Source organism: Astyanax mexicanus, chromosome 22 (assembly GCF_023375975.1).
Source record: "Astyanax mexicanus isolate ESR-SI-001 chromosome 22, AstMex3_surface, whole genome shotgun sequence".
In the NCBI taxonomy this organism is placed as follows: Eukaryota; Metazoa; Chordata; class Actinopteri; order Characiformes; family Acestrorhamphidae; genus Astyanax; species Astyanax mexicanus.
In genome coordinates this window covers 21906638-21927237 of record NC_064429.1, presented here as the reverse complement: position 1 = coordinate 21927237, position 20600 = coordinate 21906638, and the positions used below count along the sequence as shown (strand labels likewise).

Below are 20600 nucleotides of genomic sequence, written 5' to 3'. Positions count from 1 at the left end.
AGTATTATTACAGATGGACCTGGTCTCCATTTCAGCCTGCGTCAGGCACTACTGAGGGCGTGTGTCATGGGAGCGTGGGCGCTGATGAGGGGTCAGGGGCTGCACACTACACCCCGGCTAATCCATTTCAGTGTGGCCAGCTTGGTAGCCCTGCTCCCATTTCACTCTGCAGCTTATAGTTACCCCTTTCTCTAGCCTGGATTACCCCCAACCTATCCCCTGTCCTCTTTAAATCCACCGTCTCCACCACTCTTCTTGGCCTAAGCCTGAGCTTGAGCCACTCACTGGCTCTTCCTCACTAGAGACTTTTTTTTTTTTTTTTAGCTTTTATGATCGAAGTGCTCCAAAGCTGTTGACAAGCCATGCTTGAGAACATGTGTTTTTAGAGGGATGTGTGATACTGTGTGTGTTTTATATGTTTAAGCCTTTTTTTTTTTTTTTTTTTGCAGGACTTTGCTCCATATCAACTTCTTGGCCCCTCTTATAATGGTACTGCTGTGGGTGAAACCCATTACCAAGGATTACATAATGAATCCCACCCTGGGGAAAGAAAGTGTGCCTTTGTAAGTAGCTTTTTTTTTTTTTTTTTGGAGGGACTTTACAGTGGCTTGGAAAAGTACCCCTTTATACCCCTTGGAACTTTTTTTTTTTTTTCTCACCCTACAACCGCAATCTTAGATGTATTTTATTGGGATTTTAAGTGATGCATCAACACAAACTAGCACAAAACTGTGAAGTAAAATAAAAATTATACATGGTTTTCTACATTTTAGTCAAAAATCTGAAAAGTGTGACGTGCGAAAAATATTCATCCCCCTTTTACTCTGAAACCCCTAAATAAAATCCAGTGCAATCAATTACCTTCAGAAATCACTTATTTATTTCTGGGCTTTATGGAAGAGTGGCAAGAAGAAAACCCTTGTTAAAAGAAAGACATAAGAAGTGCTGTTTACAGAGGACACATCAAACATGTTGAAGAAGGGTGCTGTGGTCAGATAAACCAAAAATGATATTTTTGGCCTAAATGCAAAGCGATATGTGTGGCGGAAAATTACAACACTGCACATCACCCTGAACGTACCATCCCTACTGTAAAACATGGTGGTGGCAGCATCATGCTTTTCTTTAGCAGGTACAGAGAAGCTGGTCAGAGGTGATGGAAAGATAAATGGAGAGTACTGGTCAATTCTATAAAAAAAAACTGTTTAAAAACCTGTAAAAGACTTGAGACTGAGAAGGAAGTTTGCCTTCCAGCAAGACAATGACCTTAAAAATACAGCCACAGCTGTACAGCTACAGTGGAATGGTTTAGATCAAAGAATTTTCATGTGTTAAAATGGCCCAGACAAAGTCTTGACCTAAATCTCATTGAGCACCTGTGGCAAGACATGAAAATTCTGAAAATGCTGTTCACAGACGCTCTCTATTCATTTTGTAAAGAAGAATGGGGTGAAAATCTCAGTCTCTAAATGCACAAAGCTGGTACAGATATACCTCAAAAGACTTGCAGCTGTAATTGCAGATGGCTCTACCAAGTATTGATTTATATATATATATATTTATTTATTTATTTATTTATTTTTTTATATTTGAATTTTGAAAACCATATATAACTTTTCATTTTACTTCACAGTTATGAACCTTTGTGTTGGTCTGTCCCTTAAAATAAAATACACTCAATAAAAATACATCACTACAAGTTTGTAGTGATATGGTGACAAAATGTGATATAAATACTTTTACAAGCCACTGTATTGGCACTGTATGGTTTCTTCTAATAGCAAGATTATTAAAACAATAGAGTTGATTATAGTAACAGGTGTTTATTTTATCTTGTTACAATGTGCCCAGAATGTCAGAAAAGACGTACGACACACTACGTCTGTGGGCCATCCTGCTGCTGTGTGCGCTGAGGCTAGCCATGATGCGCCATCACCTGCAGGCCTACCTCAACCTGGCCAAGAAGGGCGTGGAGCAGATGAAGAAGGAAGCAGGGCGTATCAGCACGGTGGAGCTGCAGAAAATGGTGGGTGGTCCGACAGGAAATTCAGTTTAGACAGAAGTGTTTTTTAACTTTTGTTTAATTGTGGTTCAGTTTAGTTAACAGATGAGTTCAACTTCAAAAGTATAATTTATTTTCTGTACATATTTTATATACAAAAATTTACATTTGCATTTATAGTATTTAGCAGACGCCCTTATCGAAAGAGAGAGACTTACAATATCTTCCTAAAATCTCCCTAACATCTCTCTAACCTGTTTGTCGACACTAGAATCAGAAAGCTTCATCAAGCTTCGATAATGTTTAGACACTTAGAAGAAAAGTGTTAGTTTAGGAACTCTTTAAAAAGATAAGTCTTCGGTTGGTCTTTTCCCATATTTATTTCTATTTTCTTGCTAATTTACACAGCCAAATAACCACACCCACTCATTAGGAGTGGGTATGTTGACTACAAAGTAAAGAAGCACTAACTGTGTATGTAAGATGTTGACCTCTAAGTTACTCGACATGTAACTCAAAAAATCAAATAATTTCTATAGATTCTTATACATTTACTTACTTTCTCAGTGATTTTATTTCTGTGCATTATTCCAACGTTACCATCGTCACATCTTCCCTGATGGGTTCTGGTACTGTGTTGACCAGAAAGATGAGCGTGAATCCCTGCACCACCAAAAAAAAAGTAAAAAAAGGTATATGGTGAGTGGTTCCAGGTGCCCACATCCACCGTTTACTCAGAATTGCAACATTAGCATGGCGGTCCTTCAATGGCGTAAATGTGTCGGTATGAAAAAGGACAGGGTGCCATTGTTGCACTCGGAGCTCCAAAAATGAGCCCACTATTTGGGCTTAGCGGCGCCTCAGTCGAGATCAAAACCCCCAGCACTCCAAAGCTGGAGCTGAGGAAAAGAGCCTGTTTGATGTGCCAAACCATAAGTGAAGTTCACAAATGGCTATGGCAGCGGCGGCGGCAGCGTCTGGTCTTACAGCCGTCCGCGGAATTTATGCGTCTTCAGTCCCTTCTCCGTAGTTAAGCTCCCACTGAACGTTCTCCATAAGTCTGTTTGATGAGCTGCTCTTGCCCTGAAGTAGCTTGTTTTTGAAGTGGATTTGTGTAAATGAGCTGTTTTTAACTGCAAATACGTTTCTTTCCCCCCTTCGTCTTTTTTCTGCCCAGGTCGCTCGTGTCTTTTACTACCTATGTGTGATAGCTCTTCAGTATGTGGCACCCCTGGTGATGCTGCTGCATACGACTTTGCTGCTAAAAACGTTAGGTGAGTGGATCATCATCTCTTTTGGTGCCTCTGTGTTGAATGGGAAGTTCACAGGTGGACTAGGGGGTGGTGGTGGGGGGCAGATGCTCCCTTCTGGTGCCTGCATGGGTGGGAAAGAAAGTGATTAGGTGCCAGCTAGAGTGCCCATTTTTGCAATACTTTATCATGTGCCTTCTTGATCAGGAAATTATCTCTGTGGGTGGATTTCTGACTTTGCATATCCAGAGAAGGTGCCGTTATGAAGTGCCTTTTTGCCACGCCTACTAGATGGTGTCCCATAGGGTACCCTTTCCAGTAGAGAATTATGCAGAATTATGTTATGCAGTAGAGTGTTCTCCTACAGGTGACAAAACATCAAAAAGTGCCCAGTTAGGCAGTCTTCTATGTTCATTGGCAGACTTTGGAGGAGACAGTGGCAGCAGGGCCAAACACCTTTTCCTGGTGCCCCTAGAAGGAGCCAGCTGGTGCCCATTGGCAGAAAAAGGAAGTTCCCCCATGGTTGAAAAAGCATTGTGTGTTTTTTTGCCACTCTCAAGGGCACTTAGACTGCAAAAAGAGATCAAGTGCCAGCAAGGCTGCCCATTCTAGCAATACATTATTATGATGATGATGTGTCCTAATGAGTACCCATCTATTTGTTTGGACTTCCTACCTGTTATGAGTAGCCTTCTATGCCACGTCCACCCAAAGGGTACTCTTTGACATCACCCTGTGATGTGGTGCTATATATAGTTCTTCAATAGGCAAGTGCCCAGGTAAGTTCTTCTCTAATGGGAATGTAAAGTGCACTGGCGGAATTGGCAGCCACCCCCATGTTTGAAACCCTGTCTTTCCCCGTCCCCCTGGAAGGTGCATAGTGGTTCCCACTGCCAGACTCAGGGAGGGGATGTAGCAGCCCCTGAATTAGATCATGGCTGGACACATTGCTGCGAAAGTGCCCTCTGGAGTGTCAAAAAGGATTTTTTTTTATGGGAGGTAAAAAGTGACCAAGTGCCCTCTTTTTTTTTTTTTTTTTGTTTTGTTTTTTGTAAATCTTGATGTGGCTTAAACATAGTTTGTTTCCTTTCCAGGTGGACATTCCTGGGGCATTTACCTGGAAGAAAGTTCTCCTTGTGAACTCATGAACGAGGACTCTCAAGCCGCCACGGTGGCGCAAGGAGAGGCACAAGCCACGCAAACGGTTGCCCAACTGTCTGTGGCTTTGGGGGGGCTGAGGACCGTTTTCACCCCTTTGCTCTTTCGAGGCATCCTCTCCTTTCTCACCTGGTGGATAGCCGCCTGCCTGTTCTCTACATCCCTCTTCGGCCTGTTTTACCACCAGTACCTGATGGCGGCGTAGTGGTTGGCGAGGTGCGGGGTGCCTCAGGGGCCACTGCGAAACGGCCAGTGCTATTGCAGATACGGGACTGCACAGCTCGAGGCCCGGGAACTCCATCCCACATCTCTGTCTTACTGTCTTACGACCATATCAGAGTTCCACTCTTTACGGGCTTCCTCCATGGACATGTTTTTTTTTTTTTTTTAGGTTTTTGGTCCTTTAACGCTCAAGGTCAAGTTCGGTCAGCTGTAACAAACAATAAGAATAATAATGGTAATAATAACAATGAGTATTGTGTTGAGAAGGGTGAATTTTAGGTGTTAAAGGTGTATACTGATATATCAGAACGAAAGGCATCCTTGAAAATCCTTGGAAAGCAGTGGATTGTTTTTATAAGCCTTTTTTTTTCTTTGTCTTTTTCTCTTTTACACACTGAGGGAACGTGCATTTAACATGCATTGCTAATGATTATTTGAGATGCTGTATTTTTTAGAGCTGAGCTTATTCTGATTGGACGATTGACTGACGATTGACTGACGAATGTATGTATGTATGTATGAATGGGCAAAAACAAAGGCATATATATATATATATATTTGATTTTTTTTTTTTTGTCTCTTAATTTTTTTAAAGTCAGTTTTTACATTGGCCTCCTCTGAAGTAGAAACTTCTTGGCTGTGCTGTAGGAGGGGAAGCTCAAGCTCCAGTGATGATGTGGTGTATTACAGGAGAGAAGGAGTGACATGAGGGTTGTGTACTAATGAATTAAATGTGTTTGTATGTTTGTTTGTTTGGCCTGCATTGCATTGAAGGGGGCAAGTTCATAACAGCAGGCCTCTCGGTATGTCTGTAGCTGTAGATTGAGAATAATTGAGCTCATTTAACTGTATGCAAACAAGAGTATCTGTGCATATGTGTATATATGTGCAAGCGAAAGAACGACTGAACGAGCGAAAGAGTGCGATTGAGTGAACGAGTGTGTTAAGTATAAAGACATCAATGCCTGCCGGCTGCAGCTGACCCCCGCTGCTGGCGGGCGTAAATCTAAATGGGCATTTTGAACAAGAAAGGAGCGATCTTGGGGAAAACGATCTAAAAAAGAAAGAAAAAAGAAAAAGCACTGGCCTCTGCCGCTCTTCTCCGGCCCCTCCTTTATCGTTTAACTGGTCAAACATTTTGCTTTGAATCCAGGGTCCGGCGTGATCAAACGGGAGCCCGCGAGCGCGCTCCACATGTTCCCGTGTCGGCCCTATTGATTTGCTGTCACAGATCTAGTATTCGGATTGATTTCCGTTTAGCTTTTTTATATTAAGGTGCCAAGTACGCTTGTAACCCCTAATCTGTTGTGAGTGTAACATCTGCTTGTGTCCATTCTCAGCGATCGCACCATATGGCCTGCTGTGAATTCCGAGTGTTAGCACTCAGATGTACTCTTCATTGAGCGAGCAGTGGTGAGGGGGGTTGGGGGAAGGATGGAAAGAAGGACGGACTGACAGGCGAATGAGTGGAGGCAGGGACGGACGGACGGATGGATGGATTGATAGACTCGTGGCTTCTTCACTCACAAAGAGTTCAATGCGTTTGTTGTACCTCTGCTCTGTGGCAGTGCATGAAGCTGAAGTGTACTAAATTTAATGAAGCATCGTTCTGTTTTAAAAAGAAAAGAAAAGAGAAAAAAAAAGGAAAAAGAAAAAGAGCATGGGTTTTGCACTACAGCTCATACAAGCAGCACACACACAAAAACACACAGGATGCATATCGGTTTGTTTTTCAAATGTTTTTGTTGTTTTTTTTTCTGTTTCAATTTGTATAAAAAAATACTTCTTTTTTTTCTTTTCTTTTTGTTTGAGAGTGGAGTCTTCATTGGCTCTTCACTCTTCTTCTTCTCCTCTCTCCACTATGAACGCCAGGAGAGCGTGCACAATATGAATGTATCAATCCTGCCTAAACGCTTTCAATCTTTTTCTCTAATTTTTTGCGGACATATTATGATTCACTGCTGTTGATTCTTCATCGATTCGTTCTTCAGTTCTGGCGATGATTTTCATACTCGCAGGACTGCATGCTGAAGATCTCACCAGCTGACTCATTTCTTCTGATTTAAGTATTTTCAAGATTTAGCTAACAAAAAAATGATCTCCAACCCTTTGTTTTATTACTATTAATTACAATGGTAACAATGATCGCAATGAATACAATGATTTTTTTCCTAGTCCTATTAAATCAGAAAAAAAATCTAATCTACCGTTGCACAATTTTACTTAATTTTACCTAAACTCCGTTTTATTTTGGTTGTATTTTAGAGTCATGAGACCACCCATCTCTGGTCACCACCAACCACTAATAATAACCCTGCAGAAAATGCTGGTCAAATACTGGTTTTGCTGTTTCTTTTCCTATCTTAGCCTTTTTGCTAATTCTTATCAAAGCAGTTGAAGAGTGACCAAGACTGAAGGAAAGCTCTGTTGTTAATCATACTAAATACCTCCTTTTTTAATTTAATTTTGATCATCTTGAGCTATATGTGTCTTTTAAACATTTCTAACCCTAATGCCAAATAACGTATAATCTTAGGGTACGGAATTGACCCTTTTTGAATTTGTTGAGACAAATATTTGACAAATCATTTGTAAAATGTACAATTTTCTTCTATGTTCATATTTTTTTCCCTAATCTCCATCGAGTTCTAGTGGAGAAGTAGCTGGGACTCTTTTTAAAATCCATGGGCCTGAACGGCCTCGTTTGTCTTAAGTGTATTTTTAAAAACTGCTATACTTCTGTTTTATTTATTTTGTTATTGGTTAGATTGTGTTTAATAAATGAATGTTCTGGGAAGTGTTGTCTTTCGTTTTTTTTTTTTGTTCACATCAATTCAACCCATTTACAGTGCATTACAATATATTTTCTGAGCTGTAATTATTTATTGCTATTAATAGTTGTGATTCTGAATTTGACATGAGAATCTTTTTGATGGTAGGCGCTGTATTGGAATGGCTTATTTTTAACTGACCTTTTAAAATCCCTTTCCAGACTTGTCTGTACATCTACAAGCCTCTTTCTGAAGGCATCAAATTCTTATACTTTGCTCGTTGTGTTGTTTGCCACATTTTATTTTTTATTTTTTTTTAGATCTGTTTGGACACACATTCTCATTCAATGTTTTCTACATTTCTTTATGTAATGTCTTTTTTTCTACATTGTAGATTCATATTAAAGGCATAAAAACAATTAAGGGACCCCTGATCTAAACCTGATGAACTGAGATGGTGATTTGAGGTGATTCGGGATGAGCTGGAGCTTCACAGCGTGAAAAAAAAGCAGCAACTATTGTTCAGCACCTCCAGAAACTCCTTTAAGACGCTGAGAAAACTAATCCAGGTGACGCTCCCTCATGAAGACACTGAGATTAAAATACCAAGAGTGTGCAGTCCTGTCCTCAAAGATACATGTGCTACTTAGAAGAATCTAAAGTATAAAATATATATTCTGGTTTGTTTAACACATTTTATGCACAGAGCAATTCTGCATGTGTTTCTGGATAGCTTTAATGTATTTAATAAAAACTTACAATGTATAAAGAAAAGTAAACACGCTGAATGAGAAGAGGTATCCAAACTAATCAGTGGTACTGTATTCAATCTAATGGCAACTGATAATCAGAGAAAAGCTGGTCTTGTTGTTTCCTCTTGAACATAAAAAAAATGTTTAAAAAAAGAACAGGCTCCTCCAAAATCTACACTAACCATGTTCTCATTATATGCAGTTGATGTGCTGCGCCTGGGTGTCCTTTCTTCTTTTTCTTCCTTTATTTTTTAATTTGTTCCATTTTGATTTGTAAAGAAATCAAATCAGATTTTGGCCCTACATTGTTGAATCATCAGTTTATTCATCGGTTTCTTTTGAAGTAAGAATAAACAAACAAGGCTATCCATTAGCATGTCTAAATCAGACATGATTACAACAATGATTTTTATTTATTTTTTTTTATTTTTTTTTTTATTATTTTTTATTGACATTCAGTAAAGCATTTCCAGTGTATCAAGACCATTCATCTCTTGTCATCACCAACAACCCTGCACAGCAAAACAGAACTCTATAGTCCTTAAAAACTGAATATGGAGGTGGACTTAAAGGCAGCATTTAACAGAACAGACTCCTCCAAAAAAACTCTTTAATAATGCTGGAATCATCTGCAGCTGATTTTAATTTTTGATATTGTAATCAATAATAAATCCTCAGGAGAAAATTGTGAGAAATTGTTTTTTTGTTTATTACATTTAACAAAAAATACAATTGTTTCTAAAAAGAATTGTATTTGTTTAGTCTAAATACCTCAGTCTCTTGGCTCAAAAGTCTTAAAATAGTTCTAAAATTGTTTTTGTAATTGTCAGTGTCTAGAGAAGATCATTTATCTTTATTCGTGTTGATTTTAATTTTGGGTGTTGCATATTTTAATTTTACTGCACTCCATAGTGTTGCCGTCCACAGAACACAGAACATCTCTATTTTTCTAAATTTTTAGTTTACTACATAATTTGAACACAGCATTTGTTTTTTTTTTTTTTGTATTGTACACAATGTCATAATAAATGGAGCAATGGTAATGCTCCAAATTTGACTTTAATTTAATTGAAAGTTAAGATGTTTTTATCACGTTTATCATGTTTTTATTTATATTATGTCTAAATCTACCATTTGGGAGCTATACGTTTTTCTTCAGACAGCGGCGATATCTATTCGAAAGTATAAATTTGCGGTTTTTGGTTTGTATACATGTTTTTTTGTGAATATATTTTTATTGTTTTTGTTTTTTTCTTTCCTTTTTTCCAAAGAACAGGTACATATAGACACAAAATTAAAATACTATGAATAACCCAACACATTTTGTACACACCCCTCCATCAAGAGCAAAAAAAAAAAAAAACAAATAAATAAAATATCCATATCCGCAAAATATGTATAGCAGACATCCACATACATTCACCTACATGAAAATTTACATACAAGCACTCAAAGCACCCCTACTTAATACTATGTAACAAATACCCAATTATCAGTCTATTTCAGGATAAATTATCTTTTATGAAAGCAATCGCTTCTGACCAGTATCGGATTGTAGCTGCTTTAGCACGATGTAATCCGGCAGTGGCCCTATCCAGCACGTGAACGTCAAGAAAAAAATACAAGAAAGTACGTTTTAAAAGAATTTTCTCCTCCAAACGGAATTTTAATATGGATCTCATGGCTGCTGGTTTGTATACATGTTGATGAAAATGAAAAACTCACGCCTCTATAAACCGACAACGTCTACCTGAATTTCAGGACATACTGTACACATGCACATCCAAGAGGTGGGCAGACTCCCACAGAGTGAAAAGCATTCCAGTGGCCGGTGCTGGAGCAAGGTAGGCCCGAGTGCTATTGTCCAGAAGAAGCAGAACAACAGCCCTGTCCTTTTCGCCCCGGCCCTCGGATCAATGAGACAGATTCCAAAACAAACAGTCGGAGTGGCTCTTTTCTTCCGGTAAGAGGCCTCCATTCACGAGGGCCGTCCTCACTGAGGCCCACCACGCGGCCTTTTCAGGTGGATCATCGTTCCCAAGCACTCCAGTCAGAGATGAGCTTTGGGGAAGGTATCTTTTTAATCACTCAGACTGCCGTTGTCTACAGCAGATAATAAGGATTCTGCGATTGTGGCGGTTTGGGTTGAGGGAGGGGAAATAAATACTGGAAAGTTGCAATAATGGCTGACCCTAATGTCTTTGTCCTGAACTGAATGAGAGCAGGAAGGACACTTGAAGTAATCAGGAACCCTTATGGCTTATTTTGAAGGAAAAGTCATAAGGACAGGCTCCCCAGAAACAGGGTTTGGTGTCAGATTTGATTGATGGCAATATAAAACATAAAAATATTTAAAATAAAAAAATTCTACAGTGTGTACAATGTGTGTACATTAAATTAGGGAGAAATGCCTAAAAACTGATGGTGGGTTAATGACCAAATGAAAGGGGTTGTGCATATTTGGATTCTCTTGCTTTGAGGAAAGCGAGAAATGAGGATTTTTCAATGATGGTGGTTGTGGGTTGGGGTTTTGAACAGATTTGACTGCCCCCTTGTGATCTAAAAGCATGCAGCATGGTCACAAAAGAACACTGAAACTCTTTTTTTAACCTTTTATTTTTCATTTTTCCACATAATAAAAAAAAGCATTTTATTGTTTTAACACACATGACATTTCAACACATTACAAAAAATACACAAAAGTAAAATTTCATACAAATAAACCTCTTATTAAGTATGACAGAATAGATAGTTATTATCTGATTTTGATTATTTCCATAGATAACAGAGAAAAAACAACAAAAAAAAGCAAAATATTACAAAATTGAGAATTAATTTTACTTCCTCAGGAGATAAAAGCACGATCCTGCTGAAAACTGAAGCCAAACCCTGTGCCAAACTGTGTCGATTAAAATATACAGCTCTGGAAAAAATGAAGAGACTGAATCAGTTGCTCTGATTTTGCTATTTATGGTGCATGTTCGCGTAAAATGAACATTGTTGTTTTATTCTATAAACTAGAGACAACATTTTTCCCAAATTCCAAATAAAAATATTGTTATTTAGAGCATTTATTTACAGAAAATGAGAAATGGCTGAAATAACAAAAAAGATGCAGAACTTTCAGACCTCAAATATAATGCAAAGAAAACAAGTTCATATTCATAAGGTTTTAAGAGTTCAGAAATCAACATTTGGTGAAATAACCCTGGTTTTTAATCACAGTTTTCATGCCTCTTGGCATGTTCTCCATGAGTCTTACACACTGCTTTTGGATAACTTTGTGCCGCTCCTGGTGCAAAAATTCAAGCAGTTCAGCTTGGTTTGATGACTTCAGAGGTTTTCAATTTGGTAAAATAAAAAAAAAACTCATCATTTTAAATGGTCAGGTTTGTGTTGTTTCTGACCAAAACCCCATCTTATCATGTTCTACTTATATGTACTGCACCTAATTGTATCCTTTTTTATTTGAAAAACATTACAAAAATGAGAATGAATTGTCAATGAATTGAACAAGCATGGTCCTGCTAAAAACAGAAGCCAAACCCAAACTGTGTCAATTAAAAAATATCTAAACAAATATATATATATATATAAAATCTTTATCATCAGTACTGATACAGACTGTTAGTGGAAATAATGGCCCATCTAGCCTGGCCAGTAGCTATTGCGTAAACATGCTATTATCAAAATATCCATAATCAGTGCTCTCTTTCTTTGGTCAGTAGCTTACTAGCCTCCTCTGCTTATTTAACCCTCGGTGGCCTTTGATGTGTCCCTCGAGCCTCTCATTTAAGCCGTGGCCAGCAGTCCGAGGGCAGCAAGGGTCAGTAGCCAGTCAATTGGAACCCTCGAGGGACGTTGAGATTCCAGCACTACTGCTAGAGTGTGTGTGTGTGTGTCTATGAGAGAGAGAGTGATCAGACAAAAAAGAAACTACTGTGCCACAAAAATCAAATTCCCTCAAAATCAAATTGCATAATATCACAGAATATCACAGGATACTTAAGACGACAGGAGCGATTTCTCTCTCCATGTATTAAAAACGAAAGGTAGAATTTTTTATTGTTCCAAAAAGATACATCAGCACAAGCAGATCCACAAAATTGAGCCACTTCTCGATCAGTGTCAATGTATTTCGTCTACAAAGGAGGAAAAATCTCTTTATGTCCATTAGAGGGAAAATAAGAAGTCAAGGTGAGAGATACCCCTTGATGGCAATTCTTTTCCCCCCGTTAAAATAGGGCCTATTATTTGTTAAAGGGAAATGCCCATTAGCTATGAAAAGCCGCCATCATTTATCTCGCACAATACGTGGCTGTAAATTATGGCATTACCTCAGGAGAGAGAGAGAGAGAGAGAGAGAGAGAGAGAGGGAGAAAGAGAGAATGGGTGAGAGAATATTAGAATTAGAAAGAACTCAGGATGTATTCCTCGTGCATACATTACTGCCACAGTGTGTGTCTAACTAGAAGAAATAAACCCTTAGTCACTGCTCCTTGAAAGAGCTGCTTCAGTTCCCACACTTACTTCTGCCTTCATTATGGTGTCCATACTGTGGAGCTTTAATAGAGAGATATAAATGGACAGAGAGACGGAGAAACGTACACTCTCACACAAAAACCTTGCATCTCAGTGTTTGCTGTGTTTCTCTTTTTACATTTGCAAAGATAAAATGACTGTGATTTTTGGCGTAATTGTTGAATCTGGCATGATGAAAAGATTGGGACTTTTTGAAATATTTTTTAAATTTGGTGTTATAAAATGATAATGCATTTTTATGCAGTTTTTTAATCTGGCATGATGAATAGACCATGATTTTTGGAATCTGGCATGAATGGATTTTGACTTTTTGAAATAATTTTTGATGATTAATGCAAAGACCATGCCTTTTTGATGGAAATTTGACATAATGAATCTGACATAATGAATGGAAATGCCAGATGAACAAAATGAAAAAATAGAAATGTTCCGTTAGTAAGCACAGAAAAATCTGTTTATTTTGACTTCCATTGAAGGTCAAAAATAGTTTTTCTTCTCCTATAAAGCTGCTATTTTTTTTAATTAGTAGCTATCTCTGCACATTTTGATGAGCGACAACAAACGTGATCCAACAACCCTAAAGATGTTTACTGGTTCAAAATACTGCAGGTCCATTATTAGAAATTAGCTCTTGAACTGCAATGCCCAGCAAAAATGAAATGATTAGCCAAATAACCCAGAAAGTTACTGATTTAACTGGTATAAAGGTTGTAACAAGTTAACGAGCTGACTGACGAGTTCAATCTTTCTATACATTAATGTAGGGACAATTTCAGAATGGGGAATTTATGTAGCCATAGCTAGGTTCATAGCTGTAGCTAACTCTGACACTGAAGAACCCACCAACTGCCCACAGTACGCATAAAGGGAATTTTCTGGCAATAAATAGTAAATTAGGAAAAAGACAGACTAGCTGACTAGACAGACAGACTTGACCCTAGCTGACTAACTCACTCATTAACAGCTAGCCCACATTTCCCATACAGAGAAATCTTATATTCTATGATATATATTACCATTTACTAATATTTGATGGTGTATTTTGCTATTTGTAACCATAAATAAATGAATCCAATATATATTTTTAGTAATACTAATCTGGATACAGACCAAATAGCTAACCCACAATTCTTATACAGGGAATTCTCATATTCTGATAAAATAAAGACTGCAAAAAAACATTGTTTTTCATCATAACCATTAAAAAAACGTAATGTCCTCAATAAAATAGCCTACGACAATGATCTTTTTGCAAATTTTAACATTTGCCTTTGGCCATGATTAAATAAAGACTGTTTAAATGCATTTTTTCCCCTATTATCAACATTAACAAACGTAAACACACACACCAACGTTTGGTAATATTTGATGGGACATTTTGCTGCTATTTGTAACCATATATTATTAAATGCTAGTTAGTTAGTTAATTAGCCACCTAATCTATAATTGTAGTAATATTAATCCAGATATATACAACTGGAGCTATAAAGAAAGACTATTAAATAGCCTACAAACAGCTAGCTGTTAGCTGGCAATTCTCATACAGAGAATTTCTTATATTCTCTGATAAATAAGTATTAAATAAAGAGGCAGGGAGACTCTCTAGCTAAGCTGGCTGACTCTCCCTCACTCACTACATTCTGCCCTTGGCCGTGACCCCAAACTCTCGGCCATTGTATTCCCGCAGACAGGCCCTAACTCTCTTCTTATTTAGCTATAGGTCAGCTATATCCAGCGAGTGTTTGCTCGGCCGCTCCGCCATGGCGGCCTCCTCGTTGCCGCTGGAGACTGTTGCCAGGCGCCGTCCAACTCCCAGCATGCCCAGCAGCCTCGCGCCCGTGAGGGTAGAGTCGGAGGCGGCGGCTGGAGGTGAAAGACCCGGCGAGGCCTCCGCGCTCCGCCCTGGGGACAGAAAGAGAGAGAGAGAGAGATAGTGAGCGGGAGATGGACGGGAGTGTTTTAATGTCCGCATGTCCCTAAGTGAGGGGCTCTGACTGCGCCAAGCTAAAGAAAAGACGAGCACGCGCTTTGTGCCCGCACGCCCTCCTCATTTCACTAAAGCGAGGCCATTTAGCCACGCCGTGTCATCGTTACCTAGCAACACTTTAATTAAAATGGCATCAGCGACCTGGGAGCCGTTTCTCTGAGAGAAGCGTGCTCTTATTTTTCACATTTCCCCCGCTTTTCTCCTCTTTTCCCTCGTTTTCTGAGGGAGGTCAAACAACCAATGCTGTATTTATGTTGCGACACATGTTCTCTTTTTTATTTTCCCTTTCTTTTCTCTTTTATTTCTCTTGTTTGTCTTGTTTTTAGGCTGTGGTCGTCCTGAAATAAGCGAGCCTGGCCTACTTTAATCAAAACGATTGAGAATCATTAACAAATGAACCCAGCTGGCAATTTAACGTTAAGTCAGTGTTGAATCAATGTTGATGTTTTGGTTGAATCACATTGAAATTGGTGTTGATTTTGAAAAATTAATCAGTGATGTTATGGCAATGTGTTTCTATGTCATACGTTCAACCTTTAATAAACCATAGCATTCAGGATGCTCAAAATTGTTTAAAAAAAAAAAAAAACACTATGCCAAGATGAAAAAATAAAAAACAGCCACATTTTAGTCAGTTGTGTGCCAGCTGGCATAAGACTTTTTTTTATCATTCTCCAAGCATTTATTATATCATATCACTTTCCTAAAATTACCGCCTTTTTAATTGATTTTGATCTCCTCATAATGCATTGATATGCATTGGTAGCCACCTGTGGTAAAATATCCTACGCCCTCAGCTGATCAGATCATCTGGTTAATTTTCAAGATTTAGCCCAGCTAGCACACAGACCTTAACTGCTGGTTAAAATATGGTTAAGGTAATGTCGTTGTTGTTTCAACGGGGAACCACATTGAAACAACAATTAATATTAAATGGTTGTGCAAAGGCAACATTTTAATGTTGAATTGACATAATGTCCTCAACCTTCTGCTTTTTGAATTAGCATTTTTCACCCTACAATTAAAAAAATGGTTGGGTGGAGAGATGAAAAAGTGGTTTTATTTACATTTACAGTAACTGCTTTTTAATGATGAATTATTCCAATGCTTCACCATACCTGGTGGAATGTTCATGCTCTATTTGTTTTACTGTTGTGTTTTTGAGATCAGATGTTCAGTAATCAGATTGGTAGTGGTGGGTAACATTCTTAATACTCAGCTTTACTACAGTGATGTAAGTGTATTGTTAACACTGTTTTCAAATCCATTGTTGATTCAACCATAATAAAAACGAACGTTGATTCAAATGCCAGCTGGGACTTTTATCAGAGGAGCAAAACAAGCGAGAATAATTAACAAATTAACCCAGCTGGCATTTCAACGTTGAATTAACATTGAATCAACGTTGATGTTATGGCTTAATCAACGTCTGATTTGGTGTTGATTTTAAAAAGTGAATCAACATTGTTATGGCAACGTTGCTTCAATGTCATATGTTCAGCCTTTAATAAACAATAGCTCACTTCCAGGATGCACAAAATTGTATGGAAAAGAAAGGAACTTTAAAACTACCTCAAATAGAGGTATGGTGAAGAATTGGTGCCAAATTAAAAGGCAATTGCTGCAAACGGAAGTAAAAACACTTTTTCATTCCTCCATCCAACTGTTTTTTTTTTAATTGTATGGTGATGAAAAATGATATGTAAAATGATAAGTCAAAAGGTTGAGGACATTATGTTGATTCAACAGTAAAATTTCAATGTTTGCACAACCATTTAACATCAAAGGTGTTTTTAACTTTGTTTTAATGTTAAAACAGCTACAAACATTACTTCAACCATATTTTAACCACATTTCAATGTTGAAGGTCCATTGTGTGCCAGCTATTCTCAAAGCATTTACTGTATATAAACATTGTGTGTAATTTAAATAAAACTATCAATTTACTGAAATTTAATTAGGCTACCGAAATTTCATGTAACTTTTCTAAAATATCCGCTTTTTTAAATTGACTTTTATTTTGCCTAAATCATATCCTCATGATGCTGCATTGATGGCAACCTGTGGTAAAATCACCTGCACCCTCAGCTGATCACATCATTTTTGATTAATTTCCAAGATTCAGGGTTCGTCCACGTTTGGTAAGTGGTGAGATTTTTAATATAATATAAAGTTTATTCTTATTAATATAGGCTATAGGTTATAAATAATGCACAGGTCAATGATGCCATTAATCATAATGGCATCATTGACCTGGGAGCTGTTCTCTGAGAGAAGCTGGCTCTTATTTTTCACATTTTCCCGATTTCTTCTTTTCCTCGCATTTTCAGAGGGGAGTCAAACAACCAATGCCGTTAATGCAATTTATGTTTTGGCACATTTTCCCCTTTTACTTTCCTATTATTTTCTGACATTAGCGAGCCTGGCCTACTTTAATCCCAGGAGCAAAACAGGCAAGAATCAATAACAAATTAAAAGTCATTTTTTTTATTCTCAAAGCATTTACTGTATAAAGACATTGTGTGTAATTAAAATAAACCATCTATTTAATGAAATTTTATTTAGCTACTGAAATATAATGTCACTTTACTAAAATTACTGCCTTTTTAAATTGACTTTTATTTTGCCTATATCATCTCCTCAGGATGCTACATTGATGGCCACCTGTAAAATTACCTACACCCTCAGCTGATCAGATCATTTGATTTTCAAGATGGCGGCTACCTTCACTGAACAAACTTCCACGATTCATCCCCAACTGGTCAGTGATAAGATTTTTCCCATAATATAACGTTTACGTCTTATTAATAAATGTTATAGGCAGAGTTTTTATTCTGCATTTAGTCAACAAAATTGCTAAACTAACTTGAAATTCTCTTCAATTTGTGGCTGGTAAAATGTTAAAATGTTAGTTGTCTTTTTAATTAATATTTTTCATTTTTAAATAACCATAACAGCTGTCATGTATTTTTTGTGTTTCTAGAAAAACCTGAAACTAAAAATGGGTTCAATTATTTTAGGAAGATGTAGATATTTTCTTTTTCTCTCGCTGAACATGAAGAATTTAGCTTGTAGCTATGTAGCTAATTGGATGGGATGTGAAATACTGACAAATTCATTTCTACCTGCATCTGCAGGTGCAGTGAAACACAGAGCTAACCATCAACAACAGGTTCTCTTACATGATGACTTATCTGGAACAGCGATGTTGCAGTGGCTTTGATTGCTTTTAATTTATATCGAATAACAATCACAATTTTTTTTTTCTTTTTAAATAGGTAATAAAAAATCTGATAGATAGACAGACAGACAGACAGACAGACAGACAGATAGATAGATAGATAGATAGATAGATAGATAGGCAGCACATGCTGTGTATACGAACTATATACCTTTAAATAATACCATAATAACTGAAATGTTGCCCATTGCGCAAATGTTGCCTATTTGTGTTCACAGCATACAGACTGCTGCAATATGCAAATGATGCCTCTAATGAATGACTACATTTGTATTGTGTGTTGTGAGCATCCTGACCAGACTCATTTCAGATTCAGAGTGTTAATATGGGTGCTTTTGGTCACAACGAGGCAACCTATTATCTGATAGAATCTGTATTTTAACAGATTTAGATACAGATTATTTTTTTAGTTTTTGTATATGTAGTACAGTATGGCATTTTATATTTGCAGTGTATTGTAAAATAATGTGATAGATTTGTTAGATGAATAGATAAATAGAGATACAGGCAGACATATAAAGATACTGAAAACCAAGGATAGATAGATTTTGCAAGGCACATTTTGAGATGCGATGTTACTTCAAGATAAAAAAGAGACATAAAGAGACAGACAGAGCCAGATAGATGAATAAATATATAGATTTGTAATATACTATAATCAATTCATACATTTCTTTCAGATTTAGTAAATAATTGCAAAAGACAAGTTGGAGCACTTTTGGAAAAAAAAATCATTTCATTTCATAATTGCAAGGTCTCCACTTTAAAGTTACTCAGTGAGTGTCACTTTCAACAAATTGATGTGAGAATACACACTGCCATGGGCTGCTCCATGTCCTAAAAAGGTGATGAAGGAGAATTTTAGATCAGGCCGAGGGAGCGACGGAACCTAATTTTAACTGCTTTTCTCCTGAGACGTCTTCTTTCGCTGCTGCAAATGAGTCGTTACTTTCTATTTGCTTGCTGTCAATTTGAGGCTCGGGAAGAAACACACAGCATGGTTTTAGGACTAACGTGGCATAAAACAGACAGGGTGCAGGGTCACTGGGTTGAAGCAGGTCCGAAAAACAAATAACAGCATTTTATTCTTCCTCTTTTTTTGTTAGGAACATGTGCTCTTCTTTTTTAGCAGAGTGCAAATTCTTAAATTAGTTTCTTAAATTAGTCTTCAAATTATATATTTTTTTACATCCCACATTCCAGAGTAGACAGTTCAGGCCACAAAGCATTTAACCCAATTTATGAGGACTTTTTTTTTTTTTAAAGAAAACCCTTTTAAAATGTTGAATCTAGACAAATGTGTTAACTTCTTGAAAGTGTCTGGAATTTTGGCCCCTATTTAGGACTTAATTAATATATAATAATCTTGACAGACAATTATCGGTTCCACATGCACACAGACACATTGCTCTGTAATCTGCATGTTCCAGGCTAGGTGGACACTGGCGAGTGCTGGGATCAGTTGCCGTCGCCCCGTGTCTGTTCCTGCAGACACACTCCTCGGCTCTCACAAAGACCACAATGATCACGGGCCGTCCTGCCCGGCCGGGCCAGACAATAGGCAGGGCCCGGGGCCATATGCTGGGCCTCTTGACGCAGGTTGGTCTGCAGGACTGTCTGTGGGAAAAGGGGGTCCTTGGGCTGAGCCAGACAAGGAAGGTCGCAAGGGTCTACCGAAAGCAGACTGTAGATAAATGCCGTTGTCCTGCTTCTTTAACAGAGCTTTACAGAGCTTTTCACTCTCAAAACTGCTTTCAAAACCACCCACAAAAGAGGCAGAAGCTCGGACAACCATAGTGAGAAAACAGTGATAAGATTTCTTTTTTTTACTTAATTTTAATAAAAAAATAAAAATTAAACTGCTAATCTCTTGATTGATCTCTTTAAGGAATAATATGCACTTTTTCTACTAGTGTTAATCGCACCTGTCCTTTTTTTTTTTTTTTTAATAGTGGATATTTACACTATTTACACTATTGTTTCAAGTATTGGCAAAATAAAGTTACATTTATATTAGTGATGCCAATTACTTAAAGAAAATAATTGTACTTATCACCATAATAGCCTGTGATTAATTTTGATTAAAATAATTGTGTAATGAATTCTTTTTAAAAACAATATATATTCTCCATCATACAATAAAAAAACTAAACTAAACTAATCAAATCAAAATACACAAAACATAGGTGGAATCAACCAATAGCAGATTAGAGGCTGATGACACCATAACTGCTACAAACTACACCACCAGTCAGATATGGCGAAAGGGTGAAGCGAGTCTCTCAGCCCTAGATTAGAGGCTTTTTTATTATTTGTGTTTATTTATTTGTGTTTAAAACGGTAACTCGGTAATGTTTCCATATAAATTGCCTGTGTTTTAATGTGTTAAAAACTGAAAGAGCATAACCTTGAAAGACACAGTGCCCACTAGTGGATTGTATTAAGCTAACTTATCGCTTATCGCTGGTAGAAATGGCACAGCTAGGCTATGAGTTAAGATCTTTTTTTAAGAGACCTTTTTTAATTAAAGATACACAGACTCAAATGTGCTTTACCAAACGGTTGAGCTGAAGTTACGGAGTTAAATACATTATGGATATTCCCTACAACAAATAAGACTGATAAAACTGGAGCTTATAATTTGTCCAAGCAATTTTGAACTGGCAATAAAATAA

General features: G+C 37.5%; 1 protein-coding gene and 1 long non-coding RNA gene across 2 annotated transcripts in view; one reads left to right on the top strand and one right to left on the bottom strand.

Annotated features, from left to right (window-relative positions):
* The window catches only part of tmem161b (transmembrane protein 161B), a 44997-nt gene extending 38362 nt beyond the window's left edge, over window positions 1–6635 (top strand). The window contains exons 10-13 of the mRNA XM_022667452.2: window positions 450–563; window positions 1852–2026; window positions 3180–3276; window positions 4347–6635. Coding sequence (XP_022523173.1) covers window positions 450–563; window positions 1852–2026; window positions 3180–3276; window positions 4347–4615 — 655 coding nt within the window. The 3' untranslated portion in view covers window positions 4616–6635. The remainder of the gene's footprint in view (window positions 1–449; window positions 564–1851; window positions 2027–3179; window positions 3277–4346) is intronic.
* Window positions 6636–13320: 6685 nt separating this feature from the next.
* Window positions 13321–20600, bottom strand: part of LOC125787004 (uncharacterized) — a 54350-nt gene continuing 47070 nt past the window's right edge. The window contains exon 2 of the long non-coding RNA XR_007428957.1: window positions 13321–14599. This is a non-coding gene — a long non-coding RNA (uncharacterized LOC125787004). The remainder of the gene's footprint in view (window positions 14600–20600) is intronic.